Source organism: Loxodonta africana, chromosome 22 (assembly GCF_030014295.1).
Source record: "Loxodonta africana isolate mLoxAfr1 chromosome 22, mLoxAfr1.hap2, whole genome shotgun sequence".
Taxonomy (NCBI): Eukaryota; Metazoa; Chordata; class Mammalia; order Proboscidea; family Elephantidae; genus Loxodonta; species Loxodonta africana.
The window spans coordinates 28,159,666-28,175,680 of record NC_087363.1 but is presented as its reverse complement, the minus strand read 5'-3'; the positions used below and the strand labels follow the sequence as shown (position 1 = coordinate 28,175,680).

The following is a 16,015-nucleotide window of genomic DNA, read 5'->3' as shown; positions in this document are numbered from 1 at the left end:
CACCGGCAACACGGACGAGACGCCTTCCAGGCCCCTGGGCCGACCGCTCTAGGAATGGCGGAGGTCTTCTCATCTCGGCGCCTCCCAACCTGGGCCTTGTACTTCTGAACGGGAGAAACCACAATCCATCTATGCCAATTAAAAATCTGCAGTGTTTTGGAGGCCAGGCAACAATCTACAGGGGAGCGACAGACAGCAAAAGAAAAACACAAGAATCTTAGGGACGGATGTATTCAACCCCACCTGCTTTTACAACCTAAAAGCACCTCTTTAAAACTAAAAAACCAAAACTGTTGCCTTCCATTCCGACTCATAGCAACTATATAGGACAAAGTACAGCTGCCTCAGAGGGTTTCCAAGGAGCAGCTGGTGAATTTAAACTGCCAACCTTTTGGTTAGCAACCAAGCTGTTGACCACTGTGCCACCAGGTCTCCAAAAGCACCTCTTTACAGCTCACTTTTTTGGTGGGTGCTTATAGAGGTCTCCAATGATGGTAAAAGATCAGGTTGCCTCCCAAGACGATGCTCTTCAACCCATTGCATGGAGGTAAGATGGGCTGTGAAGCTACAAGGATTCTTGATTTGTCAAATAAACAAATCTGGACTTAGGTAAGGAGAGACTTTATTAAAAGGATAGTTTTAATAGGGGTAAGGGAACTAAGTGTTAAAAAGCAAATATGTCACTTTGAGGAATAAGGTGTGCCTGTCCCCAAACTGTGGTATTTTCACTCGCCTCATATGCATTTGAAAACTGGACAATGAATAAGGAAGACTGAAGAAGAATTGATGCCTTTCAATTATGGTGTTGGCGAAGAACACCGAATACACCATGGACTGCCAGAAGAATGAACAAATCTGCCTTGGAAGAAGTACAGCCAGAATGCTCCTTAGAAGCAAGGAAGGCAAGACTTTGTCTCATGCGCTTTGGACATGTTATCAGGAGGGATCAGTCACTGGAGAAGGACGTCATGCTTTATAGAGGGTCAGCGAAAGAGAGGAAGACCCTCAAGGAGATGGATTGACACAGTGGCTGCAACAATGGGCTCAAACATAGCAAAGATTGTGAGGATGGAGCAAGACCGGGTGGTGTTTTGTTCTGTTGTACACAGGGTCACTATGAGTCGGAACTGACTTAACGGCACCTAACAACAACAACAAGGGGACTGCTGCAATAGGGAGGACACTCAGACCATAAGATCTGCAAGGATCTCAAAGTTCCAGCATAAAGGAATTTTCTTTTATAAGGAGGAGTAAACAAGGCTAGAAAAAATCATATGTGAGGGAGTGGAATGAGCAAGTGTCTTCATGGGAAGGTTAATCAGAGGATGTCTTTCCTTGAGGTCAGCCTAGGAAAACGCTACTGCAAATGAAAAGCTTTTCTTTTAGAGAATGTTTTCAACTTCAAGAAACAGAAAGCTCAACTCACTGGCTTAATCAATAATGAAATGTTTTGCTTCAGGTTACCAGATAACCAAAGGTGGGGTGGGCTTCAGGGTTGGCTTATGCCAGCAGCTCTGGCTCTGTTTCATTTGAGTCCCTTGCTCAGCCCTACCTCTAAGTATTGGCTTCATCCCCAGGCACAGAGTGAGATGGCTGCAGTGTTCGGCTCTCACACACAACTTTGCCCTCACAAAAAAGAACTGCTTTGACAAAAAACTTAAGTTTTCAGTTGTTATGGACTGAATTGTGTCCACCCCCTGCAAAAATTGTGTTGTAAATCCTATCCTTCTTGCCTGTGTTTATAATCCCGTTTGGGATTATATAATCACCAGCCTCATAACTGTGTTCCAGGAAGGAGGGCAATTGCCAACTGAATCTGTTCTTTTTAATTAGGAAAACAGCAGCTTTCCTGTAAGCCCAGTCCAGAAGTGCTCTATTTATTATATTGCTTAGGCCAGAACTGTGTCACATGGCCATCTCTAGCTTCAAAGGAGTTTGAGAAATCATGTTTGATCTGGACACAGTGCCAACCTGAACAAAAATTGGGTTTAATTAGTAAGGAAGATGAAGAGAACAGATATTTTATAGGCAACTGGCAGTGTTTACCATAATATCCTTGGTAAAATGGTTATCATTGGATCTGAAATTGTGTGTGTTGTCCTGGTCACCTTAGAGATGGTGTAAGGAAAAAGGAGAAGATCTAGACAAGGAAAGCTGAAATGATGGGAAGGGAGGGGAGTGGTCTGCTGTAGTTCACAAAGGTCACTGGGTTTGGATTTGGAAGTTTTGGCTTTCTGATTAGCTTACAGTGAGATGCTGGTTTAATCACCTAAGCCTGTTTTCCTTGTTTTTAAAATGTGGACAGAATGTCAAAAAGAAAGGGAGAATGAATGTTGGGTAATCAACTATGAATGATACGAGTAGTTATATCTTGCACAGAAAAGCAACAAGTATCTCTGTGCTATATTCTTCATGTAGTATCTTTGCATGGGGGGGGTAAATATGATTTATCAGAAGTCTTTATTTCCCACGAAGTAACATATATCTCAAAGGAACCCTGGTGCTGCAATGGTTATGTGCTTGGGTGCTAACTGAAAGGTCAGTGGTTCAAACCCACCCAGTGGTGCTATAGGAGAAAAAAACCTGGTGATCTGCTCCTGTAGAGATCACAACCTAGGAAATCTGATGGGGCAATTCTACTCTGTCCTATAGGGTTGCTTTGAGTGAGAATGTGAGCCAGTGTTCCAGGTGCTGGAGATACAGTGTGAACAAGACAGACAAGGTCCCTCCTTCATGAAGCTTACATTATACTGAGGGAGACAGCAGTTGGACAGAATGAGGTGAAGAGATGGGAATATGCCAGCTAGGTGGTCCTTCCTTTTGAGCGTACAGAGAGCTTGTTATCTGGATTTAATCTACAGCATTTGCATTCTTCAGTTTCTCAAAAATGCGAAGAATTTGAACTTTAAATTTTGCATCTGATTAATGAATTCAAAAAGTATTTATTGAATGCCTTCTCTGCCAGACAGTGTGTAAACACTGGACTATAATGGTGAATAAGAGCTCCATATGCCTGGTTAGAGTTGTTTAGAGATGAGTTGTATAGAGATGAGTCTGGTCACACAGTTGCCCTGGGGCATAATGTGTCATTTATATCTCCCCTATAACCCATCTATGAAAGTGGACGCATGTGTGTATATTAAGGGGGTCAGTGAGTAGGGGGCCAGCTACAGCTGGAATTTCTCTGAAGGGGTAATAATGGAGTACAAAGAGTAGTGAAGGCAACAGCCAAAGTGGCCAAATGAGGATTGGCTCTGGGCTTTGAAGAAACACTATGACTTGGACGGCTGAGATGCGGAGAGAACAAATAAAGGGGAGGGGTAATATTCCAAAGGGGCAAATTCTGGAAAAAAAGAGTCAGATCAGAACCAGGAAAGCGATTTCAGGGAGCCAATGAGAACTCAGTTATGTTAGAGGAAAATGTGTATGAATGATAGCCGAATTATAGATGTTGCTAGTTGCGGTCAGTGTGTGTGGGCCTCTATTGGGAGTTAGTCTTTTATTCTGACTATTTAGGGGATTATTGAAGGTTCTTAATTAGGGTCCTTGAGCTCACAAAATAATTATGAGCAGATAGAATATATTAGTCCCTTACTGAGATGACCCATTCTGGCGCCTATTCAGTACGCTTTCCATATCTAATGTCCCCATCTCCGGTCTCCATAGGGGATGAGGTAGCCACTGTTTTCCGGGTCACGGCGGTCCCTGATGGGCTCTCAGGGCTCGGAGTGAAAAGGGACCCGGTCCGCCTTCTCAGAGGCCCACATCGAGACGCCCCTCCCACTTCCTAGAGAAGCGGCGGAGAGAGCACGAGAAGCGCGCGGCCGCTTGTGACGCACTTCCGGTCGGGCCACTGCTCTTCCGGCTGCGGAGGGTCGGGCTTGCCCCCTGGGCCGCCGTGCGCGTCGGGGGCGCCCTCCCCAGTTCCGGCCCGGCGGGGAGCCTCCGATTCTCTTGGTGAGCGAGCTGGGCCCGGGGGAAGGAAAAGGACGGGTTCCGAGCGGGAGCTGCCTGCGCGTGCAGCTCGAGACGCGGGCGCTCCCAGCCTGCAGCCTCAGCGGTGCAGTCCCCAGGGCCCGGCACACAGGAGATGTCTAATAAAATGATGGAATAGGGAAATGAATAAATGATGATTGAGTGATGAGTGAATGAACAAAGGATAGGAGCCGTGTCCGGAAACGAAATCCTCGGGCTCAGTCAGATTTCTCGGTCCGGATACCAGCCTCTGCCACTCGCCATCCAGAGTCCCATCCCACGCTGCAGCTCAGACACTTGCTTAGGAACCGGCCCCATAGGAGACGGCGTGTAAAGCGCACTGGGCTGGGAGTCTCAGGACCTGGGTTAGAATTCCCGAGTATACAGTCTGTTCCTACATCTCCAAGTTGGATTGCCTAGTTATTCATGCCTTGCTTTCTTCGCAAGACTCAATAGCATGTATGTGGTAGCATGTATGTCTTGCAAAAAAAATGATACTGACTGTATTTGCCAAACATACAGAATTCAGAGGCGTGTTACAAAATGAGTGACGTTGTAGCTTGCCAAATTGGAAGATGCCCCCAGACTAGTGCTGGGAGCCAATAGTTGTGATAATATGTAAAAGTACATTTATTTGGCACTTACCATGTGCCAGGCAAGGAGCCTTGGCTGCTAACTGAAAGGTTGGCAGTTCGAACTCACCAACCCAACCGTCTTTTCAGGAGAGAACACCTGGCAACCTACTCCCGTAACGATTTCAGCCTAGGAAACCCTATGGGGCAGCTCGTCCCTTTCATATAGAGTCGCTGTGAGCCCTGGTGGCACAGTGGTTAAGTGCTCAGCTGTTAACTGAAAAGGTCGGTAGTTGGATCCCACCATCAGCTCCCTGGAGACAGATGTGGCAGCTTCTGTAAAGATTAATTACAGCCTTGGAAACCCCATGGGGCAGTTCTCCTCTTTCCTTCCTGTAGGGCTGCTGTGAGTCAGAGGGGACTCATTGGTGTTTGGTTTTTGAGTTCGAATGGCACACAACAACGTGCGACAGGCAATGTTCGGAGCAGTTGTGCTAATTTATTTAATCTTCACAACAATCTGTCATCTGCAGTTTTTAATGAAGAAGTTGAGGCACAGAGAGAATACATAACTTGTGGAAGTGCCCACTGCTCCTAATGACCCAAGGCTGCAGATGTGATAGGTACAAGATGCCTTCTATGAGTTAACTGGTTTAATCAAGGATTCACAGAATGTTAGAGCTGGAAGGACTCATAGACACTATCTAATTTGTCACCTTTTTCAGATCACTACCCTGTCTTCGGTGCCCACTCACCTGGGCTGTGGCTGAGTGAAGTTTCCTGACCCCTTTTTCATCTCATTCAGAATGGGAGGCCAGTACCACATATCCACTGGATCTCTCACTTTTTAAATAGCAATTTTTTTCTTATTACAAAAATAATGCATGTTTTTTGTAGGAAAAGTGAAATATATAGAAGAGTGTAAAGTACAAGGCAAAATCATCTGTTAACTGACCTAGAGATAAATGTTAATATTTTGGTGATTTTTCTTCATACCCTTTTCTATGTGTGTGTTTGTTTGTATCTGTGTATTAGTAATAGTTTCTGTTTACCGAATGCTTACTTAGTGCTAGTATATGTGTTTAGTGCTAGTATATGTGTTTATAATTTTTGTTTACACTGTTTTATATCATCCTGTTGTAACATTGTATTTTCTCATGAATAGTCTTAGAAAACTTGATTTTCAGTAGCTTCATAATATTCTATCATATTGGTATGCCATCATCAGTATGCCTGTTTTCATTTACCTGGTTTTTACAATTGTAGTCACGATTTGATCTTTGTATATAAATCTCTGTGCCAGATTCTCACTGTGTTTTTTTCACTTTTTCCTCTGATTACAGAGGTTATTCATTTTTGTGGGAAAACTTTGAAACATTACAAAAAGGCCTTAAAAGTATACCATACCCTTATCTCTTAGAGATAATCACAGTTAACAATTTGATGTATATTCTTAGAGGTTTAAAAAATTACAAAACTAAATGTAGGTATAGAGGAAGTTTAGGAAATAGCAGAGAAAAACATTCAGAATTCACATGTCACCACAGTGATGATTACTTTTCTTTCTTGATCTCATTCATATGAGTATTTTAACATATATATGTTATGTTGTACTTCAGAATTTTAATATCCTGTTTTTTTTTTCATACACTAAAACAAATATTTTCCCAAATAGTCACATATATTCATTTTTAATTATCTTCATAGCTATGTAATTTTTCACCAAGTGGAAATACTGTAATTTGCTAAACCTCACTGTTCAACAGTAAAACAATGATAATTTCCAACAACACCATAGGGGATGTTTTTATAGGATGTTTTTATAAAATAATTTAGTTTTTTTTTCCTTTTGGGGAAGTTACTTCTCTTTTTGAGAAAGTTCTAGCAGTAGAATTTCTGGGTCAAAAGATATAGGGATTTTTATGACATACTAATTGCTTTGAAGAGTTTCTGAGAGACATTGCAAGGGTTGTGTGTACTGAACATGTCTTCTGTGTCATGACCTCCCAACTACAACCCATGTATTTTATCAAATCACTTCCAGAAAGATGCTACCAGTTTATATTCCTACCAGTGGTGTAGGAAAACCTCTTTCCTTGCACTTTTGCCAGTCTTGAATTTTAACATTAAAAATAAGATTTCTAATTTGACATTAAAATTTACCATTGTTTCAGTGCCCATTTCTTTGATTACCACAAAGATAGAACTTTGTCTTGATATGTTTATTGGTCTTTTGTCATTCTTGTTATATTTGTTGTACTTTTCCTCTTTTCTATCAGTTTACCTTTTTGCTAACTCATTTATAAAAAGTCTTTATGAGATCTATCTACCCCTTGACATAGATCAAAGATACTTTTCCTAGCTTGTCTTTTAATTTTATTTGTGAGTATTTTAGATATATAGAAATTTTTTCCCCCCGTGGTCAAATTTATCCATTGTCTCCTTTGTTGTTTGTGCTTTTTTGCATAATGCTTAGAAAAGTCTACCCTAACCCCATAATGAAACAATCATTTGTTAACATTTCATTTGTGGTTTCATTTTTTATACCTAACTCTTCTATCAGTTTGGATTTGTTTTGGTATGTGGAGTGGGGTAGGACCCTCACTAAGTGTTTTTATTCCAAGTGGTTAAGCACCAGTCCCAGCGTAATTTATAAATAATCTTTTTTTATTACCATACATGTCAGCTTAAGGTGTTTCGAATCTTTTAAATCAAAATCATAGTTAAACTTCAATTTAAACTTATGGATTCACTGCCGAGGTTTTTCTAGCCACACTTCTTTGATAATCTTAACTGTTGCTGCCATGATTTCAATTAATGACTTTATGGCAAAATTAGATACATGTTTTCAGCCCACACCTCTCGCCTCCACTCTAGACATGTATGTCCTCCTCTAAACTTGGATTTTTCAAAACTAAATGCATTTTATTCCTCCCCAAGCCAGTGTTCCCACGCTGACTAAAGGGGACTGGTTTCAAGTTGCTTAAGCCAAAAACTGGTGAATTACCCTTGACTCCTCTCTTGAACACCTCTGCTCAATGTGCAGCCAGGCTGGCTGATTTTGTCTCTTAGTTAGTCTAGTTCCCTTACTGGATTATTGAAACAACTTCCCTAGAGGTCTGCCAGTGTTCGTCTTTCCCTCTCCACCCCCAACCCTTTACACACAATCCATTCCTTGCACTACAGGCAGAGGAATGTGTTTTTTTTTTCTTAAAACTTCCGTTTTTAAACCTTTTTATGCCCCTTCTATGGCTTTCTGCAGCTTCTAAGGTAAAGTCCTTAAAATGGCTTGCAGGGTTCTATATGATTTAGTCTCTGATTGCCTGGGGCTTCCTGTCTCATTTCTGGTGCTTAATACTTTGGCCTTACTGGCTGTCTTTCATTCTTCCAAAGTGCTAAGCTTGATTCCTTTTGTATATTATGTTCTATCTCTCTGGTATATTCTTTTCTCTTATCACCTGTCTAATGCCTATTCCTTTTTTAGAGAGCCTTAATTTCCCAGACTAGGCTAGGTCCCCGTTTCCCTACATTCTGTAGCATTCTGTACTTTTGTACCTCCCATGTTTGTAATTACTGGTTTAATGTCTTTGTGTGGCTATGATGTAAGCTTCAAGCAGATAGGGTTGTGTCCTGTTTGTTCTCCAGTGTCCAGCACTGTTACACCTAAATCTCAGTCTACTGCATGAGTCTCTGTAGGGTTGTGTGGTAGCTGGCAGGCCCCCTTTCTGTCTTGTTATGGATTGAATTGTGTCCCCCCAAAATGTGTGTCAACTTGGCTAGGCCATGATTTCCAGCATTGTATGGTTGTCTACCGTTTTGTGATCTGATGTGATTGTCCTGTGTGTTGTAAATCCTAACCTCTATGATGTTAATGAGGCAGGATTAGAGACAGTTAGGTTAATGAGGTGGGACTCAATCTACAGGATTAGTTTGTATCTTGAGTCAGTCTCTTTTGAGATATAAAAGAAAGAATCAAGCAGGTAGCAAGGGGACCTAATACTGCCAAGAAAGAAGCAACAGAAGTGGTGTACATCCTTTGCACCTGGGGTCCCTGTATTGAGAAGCTCCTAGATCGGGCAGATTGATGACAAGGACCTCCCCCCAGAACTGATAGAGACAGAAAGCCTTCCCTGGGAGCTGGCGCCCTGAATCTGGACTTCTAGCCTCCTGGACTGTGAGAGAATAAATTTCTGTTTGTTAAAGTCATCCACTTGTGCTATTTCTGTTACAGCAGCAATAGGTAACTAAGACATGCCCCTTCTGTGTAAGAGGATCAGGAAAGCCCAGATAGGATCCTCTTAGATCTTCAGAATCAAATGGAGAGGCACAGATTTTAATGAGAAGACTATAGGACCAGCCTCATTATGTATTTTAGCTGTCTCATTCTGTTCTTCCATACTTGCAGAGCTTCTGACTCTGGTAAAAATCCATTTCTCTGTCTTCTTACTTCCTTGAAATAATGTTAGCAATTCTTTTCACGCCGGGGTTATATGGAGAGACATTTCAAACACCAGGCTTCACAGAAATTCTCTGTACTATCTTTGTAACTTTTTTGTAAGTCAAAAAACTATTTCAAAAATTTTTTTTTTGTTGTTAAAAAACTACAGCCTACACTCTTAATTGAGCTGTGTCTGAAGAAAAACTGTTTAATTGGTATAACATCCAAGGACAGTCGGTCTATCTCTGGTTTTTATCAAGTAGAGAGGACTCCCTAACCACTGCCCAGGCCCCTGGACATATAGTGGGGGTGGATGGATCAGATTTGATGCATTAGCTTTGCTATAAGGCCATTTCCTCACACATCTTTTGATTATATTGATTGACTTTTCATATAGATTATTGTTTGATAGAATGTACTAATTGACGTGAATATTCCTATTCATTTCATAATTATCTTTATCATTGTAGGGTAATAAATGGCAGTCTGATTTATCCATCAAGCTCTTGAGTATTTGATAGTATCTTAGTCTGTCTGAATCTGTCAATTCTTGGACAGCTGACAAATGGAGTTTGTGAACCCAGAAAATTGCAAGCCAACTCCAATTCGTGCTGAGGCACTCATGTTGCTTCACCTTTGATATGAGTTATTAGGGAGCAACCTTAGACAACTTTTACCATTTTTTGTTTACTGGGACAGTTATATCCGTCCTCCCTTTTTTTCCCTCTGAGCAGGGTCCCTAGTTTTCCAGATCTGAGGTGTTTTCCAGTCAAAGCAAAGAGAAGATTTGTGGATGTTGAATATGCAAGGAGCTGAAGAGAGAGGGAGTGCAAGAGTGACCAGCCCAGGTGAGTGAGCAAGAGACAACCAGTGGGAGAAATAGCTGGGCAGTAGGAAGCCTCTGGAAGTCTTGGAAGAGAAACTCTTGACAGAAGCTAAAGAGATAAAATTACCCTCTGTTTTAGGGATGTGGGGGACAGTTGGAGGTGAGTGTCGCTTAAGGCCAACTTTTCGCCAGTATTCGTTTTCTCTCTCTTATTTTCAGGATTTGTCCTTTATCATTTTCCGACTGTCCATTGTCTGAATACAAACTGTCCATGTTTCCTGTTTTTTCTTAATCTTAGCCTACTGTTTTGTGTTATTTCTCCTTTTTCTCCATTGCCTGTGGGTCTCTGACTCCCTGGGTATGTGTAGCTGCTCTTTTCTGTGAGGCTTTCCTCACTAATGGTAAACACTTGACCCAGATGCAGCTTAATTCTGAATTACTTGCCCTGTTTGCTTTTACTCACCATTACTCACAGGCCGTTACTGAGACTGGTCAGAGTTAGGTCCACACAACTTCAGAGGCCTCTGCTGTGCTCTGCACAGGAGACATTTACTCTGATGATTTCTTTCAGGTTGGGAGAACAGGCCTGCCCCAGAGCAAGAAGTCTCTGAAATTGATTCTCCAGGCGTAGTAGCAGAGAGATTCCAAGAGAATGAACACCAGGATTCTACGTTTGTAGAAAAACATGCATGCGAGGGCATGAAGGAAAGCCCTTCCAGAGAGCTTCCCAGGCCATGCCTTTTCCAAGAAGGAGGCTTTGGGGGAATAACCTTCATCCACAAGGAAACAACTCCGGAAATAATTAGCCAAGACTATAACCTCGAAAAAAGCTTGCTTTCGACCTCAAGCCTTGTTCCACATCTCAGGGTTTCTACAGAAGAGAGCCTGCATCAGTGGGAGACCACTAGCATACACACCAGTGAGATTTCAGAGCAAAGTAAATGCCCAACCCTCTCCACCCAGAAAAAATCTTGGAAATGTAATGAATGTGGAAAGACTTTTACTCAGAGCTCATCCCTTACCCAACACCAGAGAACTCATACTGGGGAGAGACCCTACTCATGTGAAGAATGTGGGAAAGCCTTTAGTCGTAGCTCATTCCTTGTTCAACATCAACGGATTCACACTGGAGTGAAACCGTATGGATGTGAACAGTGTGGGAAAGTGTTTCGATGTCAATCATTTCTTACTCAGCATCAGAGAATCCACACTGGAGAGAAACCTTATAAATGTCATGAATGTGGGAATTCCTTCCGCAATCACTCACATCTCACTGAACATCACAGAATTCACACTGGAGAGAAACCTTATAAATGTCACAGGTGTGGGAAGGCATTCCATCAGAACACACACCTCATTCATCATCAGAGAATTCACACTGGTGAGAAGCCTTATTTATGCAATAAATGTGGCTCTTCCTTCCGGAAACACTCAAATCTTACACAGCATCAGAGAATTCACACTGGGGAAAAACCCCATAAATGTGATGAATGTGGGAAAACCTTCCAAACGAAGGCAAACCTCTCTCAGCATCAGAGAATTCATACTGGAGAGAAACCCTATAAATGTAAGGAATGTGGAAAAGCCTTCTGCCAAAGCCCATCCCTTATCAAACACCAACGAATTCATACTGGAGAAAAGCCTTATAAATGTAAGGAATGTGGCAAAGCTTTTACTCAGAGCACCCCACTCACTAAGCATCAGAGGATTCATACTGGAGAGAGACCCTACAAATGCAGTGAATGTGGTAAAGCTTTCATTCAGAGCATCTGCCTTACTCGGCATCAGAGAAGTCACACTGGAGAAAAACCCTATAAGTGCAGTGAATGTGGGAAAGGGTTTAATCAGAATACCTGTCTTACTCAGCATATGAGAATTCATACTGGTGAGAAGCCCTATAAATGCAAGGAATGTGGGAAGGCCTTTGCACATAGCTCATCTCTCACTGAACATCATAGAACTCACACTGGTGAGAAGCTCTATAAGTGTAGTGAATGTGAGAAAACCTTCCGCAAGTATGCACACCTCAGTGAACATTACAGAATTCATACTGGTGAGAAGCCTTATGAATGCATTGAATGTGGGAAATTCTTCAGACACAGTTCAGTCCTTTTCAGACATCAGAAACTCCACAGTTGTGAATAATCCTGGCATTTTAGGTATGACAGCTTCTTTAGAGAGCAACTAGGAATATGGCTGTGGGGAAGAGGGGCAGATGGAGTTCCTGAAGGCAAGGAGAAAGGAGTCTTTGCTACTGTGCTTGGAGAAGAGTATTTCCAGAAATGGAAGTGGGCACCTGGAGAATGCAGAGCCTATTTCTGGTTGGCATCTGGGAATACAGGGTAGAAAGGAAGTTCCTGCTTTTCCTATAAAGTCTTGCAGGTTGCCGCTCCTTCATGGCCATGTACTTTGTATCTTGAGTTAGCATTTGTTAAGCTAGCACTTGTGTTTCCTTTGCTACAGCCCTACCCCACCTTGTTACTCCTGTTCTCTGGCCAGTTGGTTGAGGTGCTTTCCCAAACACTACTTGTCATTCTGAAAGTGTTAACAGTTCTGAGGTAGTGCTGAGCAGCCTCCAAGTGTTTGAGGTAGCCCTCTCTGTGCTGCTGTGGGGAGGCTGCCTGACCTGTAGAGCACAGTGGGAAGTGGTCCTATGAATGGGAGACAGGAACAAGTGAAGAGCAAGAATCTGTATTCAATAATTTAGTAAAGGAATATGTGGCAAGAACTGGGCTGATCCCTTCAGATATGCTAGTGAAGAAGTCTTATCAGGGTGAGAAATATCTTTCCTGATCTTTTCAAGCTTTGGAGGAATTTGAGACTCAGAAGAAAGTAGGAGGTCAAGAGAGACTTCAGTGATACCAGCTTGTGGAAAGGGAGATAGGAAGAAGAAGGCCCAACTTCTGTACCAGAGGGATACTGGCTTACCAGGGGAGAATTGGTTTGAGCTAAGCTGTTGGTGATAAGGCCTTTGAGGAGGAAGTCTGGGTGTGACAGAGCAAGGTACCAACATATTTGTGCCCCAGACTAAGGTTTACACCTGTGTCTTGTATGTTTGGCGGGACCACTGGTTTGCAGCCAGGGCAGAGAACCCTTCTAGGAGTAAAAGGCCCAAGCAAAGTGGGACTCAATTTGTTGGCCATTAGGGAAGAGAAAACATTAATGGAGAAGACCCTTTAGGTTGGCTGGAGTTGGGGGAGGGAGGCTTTTGGGCTAGTTCTAAAGTGAGTGTTGACAGCTGTAGCTGAGAGGGTTGGATTTCCTGTAATTAGGCTGTTGGTGGCTAAAATCATAGATTTTATATTCTCGTATATTCATATTCAAGAATATTACTTGATGGTTGGGAATATTCAGGTAAACACTTACAAAAGGAATTTGGAAAGACTTTTAGAGAGAATTACCTGCTTTTAAATTCCGAAAAATCAAGATAGCATGGTTTGCCACAGACTATGATGACATTTTATTCTTTTGCAGGAAAAGGCATGGGTTCCCCTTTGTTTTTCTAATCTCTTTCATGTTCTTTACTGCTATCCAGAGACCGAGCTCTGGAACATGGAGGATAGCCTTTGGTATTTGAAATGAAGTTTCTGAACTCCAAGGCTTAGCCAGTTTTTAAAGCATGACTTTTAAAATGAACTAAGTTGATTCTGAAACGGTTGGTTGTTCAGAACTGAGTTTTGATTTTTCCAGAACTGTCACATAAGCATTGGTTTGGGGCATTAATTTCCATTAATGGGAATGTGACAGAAATAGTGTATACACTGTCCCTGTCCAGCTGTGAAGATGATGCTCTGAAAACCTGCCACAGGGGAATTCATAATTGAGAATATTAATATCTGTGGGAAAAAATAATACTATGAAAACTTCATACTCATGAAAAAAAGTATATATGTACATACGCTAATAAAAGCAAACCTCAATGTATCTGTATTCCTAAGTGAAAAATGGCATACAGGATTAATTTCTGGTACATAGTAAATGTTCAGTAAGTATTTATTTATTGAATAAATATATTTTAATTAACCCTTGCTCATCAAAAGATTTTTAGGAACTTATATATAAGAACTTATATATAGGAACATATATACTTAGTTATATATATATATGCTATCTTTGGAGACTTCAGTGGAAAGTAGAATAGGGCAAGAATTTTTTTGAGGAAGAAATGGAAAAAGCTTAGCTTAGACGTTATCTCTAAGTTCTTGTGAGAAATTTTCTAAAATTTAATCCTGATGCTAAGGGAGTCTGGCACATGTTCACATCCTGGGGAAACAGGAAAGGAAGGAAATCGTCGCTTCTTTGCACTGCCCTCACTTCGTACTCTCACTGATGCACATATTTGGCATTCTGATTTTCTCTCACTTGCTGGCCCATCATGTACCTTGTCACTCCAGGTGGACCCCAAACCTAGCTATTGCCCTTCCCCTCAATCTTCTCTCTTAATCAGTCTTCACATCCAATCAACCAATGTACCCTGTTGGCATTATTTTCTAAATCTGGAAGCCATATCCACTGCTTGCTTTAGGTCAGGTCTTCAGAGTTTATTTTCTATTTTCCTAACAGCTCTTCCAGTCTCTTGGCCCATTAGGTCATCTACGTTTCATTTGGATGATCCTTCTCAGACATAACTATGGCAGCTTTATTCTCTCAAAATAAAGCCACATGCCCTTAAAAAGTCATCCAAGACTCCTCATTTGGCCTGTGCTACATCTCCAGCCTCAGCTGCCATTCCCTGCCTTGCACATTCTGTTCCATAGTGCAAATTCCTTGTGATTCTACAACTGGACTCTAAGGTGCCATTGAACGTACTGTTCCTGTTGCCTCAGATTCCATTCCCTGCTCCTCCTTGCAGCAAAACTCATTGGTCATGTATAAATATGCTCAGGCAACGCCTCCTGAAAGCTGTCTCTAATGTCATTCACTTTGTATTATTTCTGTATTCTTTTGTATTGTAATGGTTTGTTTACAAATTTTCCTCTTCCCACTGGACTGTTAGCTCCACAGGACATGTGATATTTACTCATCTTCGTGTCCACAATGTGTGGCACTTAAAAGGTGCTCAATAAATTTTTGTTGAACTCAGCTAAAATATTGAGTCAGACATTTCTTCATGCCAGCCAGCAGGTGGTGATGTGGACCCAAAGTTACCATTAGAAAACAGGAATGGTGAGTGTGTGTGGCCATGAAGTATTTGCCAAGAGGAGAATCCTGACCTGTTCCCCAAGACACACAGCATGTAGTTGTATTAAGTAGAGGACCCCATAAGAAAACGTGGTGTTTTGTAGCAAAAAAAACAAATTAGGCATTTAAAAGTCCCATCACAGTTAAAGTGCTGTCACATATGAGTTGATGTTAGGTCAACAGGAAGAGAAGGATTCACATAGCTGCAGAGGCACAGCTATGTCACCTGAAATATCTGTGACATATGATAGGTAGGATTTGACAATGATGCTGGCTTGACAGCAGAGCAATTGGAGCTTAGAAATCCCAAAGAGGAAACACTTCCTGAGCTCATGGCCTGCACTGGATAGTGATATGATGAAAACTGGAATGTGTTGCTGATTCTTGGTGCACTGCAATTTAATTTGTAACTCCAGAAGGACACGGGGAGGAGGCCACTTTACAGCCTCAAAACAACAAGAGAAAGGTTACGGAACTAACGTCAGGTGAAGTTTCAACTCCAGTCCTTCTTGTCCCCTTCATTCAGATTTCTCTATTGGTTATACCTCTCCATGGTGCCTCTTTACTTGTGGCAGTTACAGAGTGGATCACTTACAGCTCCAATCTTGCCCCACTCCTGAGGATGGAGGAGCTCAAGAGATAGAGAAACTTTTTGCCCTCAGGATCTCAGACTTGCCTGGGAGTTACAGGGTGAGGAAGAAGTTGGTTTTGCACTTTGACCTTTATTCCCTTCGTAATGCAGAAACCTAACCTTGACCCCAGCTGGCTCCAGTTTCACTACCGGTCAGCCGCTGGCTACGTCAGGGCTAAGGTCATTTTAGTTCTGTGGAAAATTTTTGATGTTCATGCTTCTTATCCACTTTTCACATCTCATTCAAAGGCCCATATTCCAAACTGCTCTTAAGCCCCAGATTCCTGTTTCTAGAACCTGGTTTGCCTAGGGTACCGCACTCCAGAGTTACTTTCCATGCAGCAGACGCTGTGGTTTAAAGATTTTTTTAAGGCCTAAAAAGCAATAGAAAA

General features: G+C 41.9%; 1 protein-coding gene across 2 annotated transcripts; it reads left to right on the top strand.

The window, feature by feature from the left end:
- The first annotated feature begins 3,876 nt into the window (after positions 1-3,876).
- On the top strand, positions 3,877-15,665 carry ZNF502 (zinc finger protein 502). Of its 2 annotated transcripts, XM_064274692.1 has the most exons (3): positions 3,877-3,957; positions 9,720-9,833; positions 10,383-15,665. In XM_064274692.1, exons 2-3 carry the CDS (start codon positions 9,779-9,781, stop codon positions 11,954-11,956), a joined length of 1,629 nt encoding a protein of 542 aa, XP_064130762.1. In that variant the 5' UTR covers positions 3,877-3,957; positions 9,720-9,778; the 3' UTR covers positions 11,957-15,665. The 2 variants fall into 2 exon arrangements, with proteins under 2 accessions (XP_064130762.1, XP_064130763.1); XM_064274693.1 differs by having other exon boundaries at positions 3,883-9,833.
- Positions 15,666-16,015: the final 350 nt, after the last annotated feature.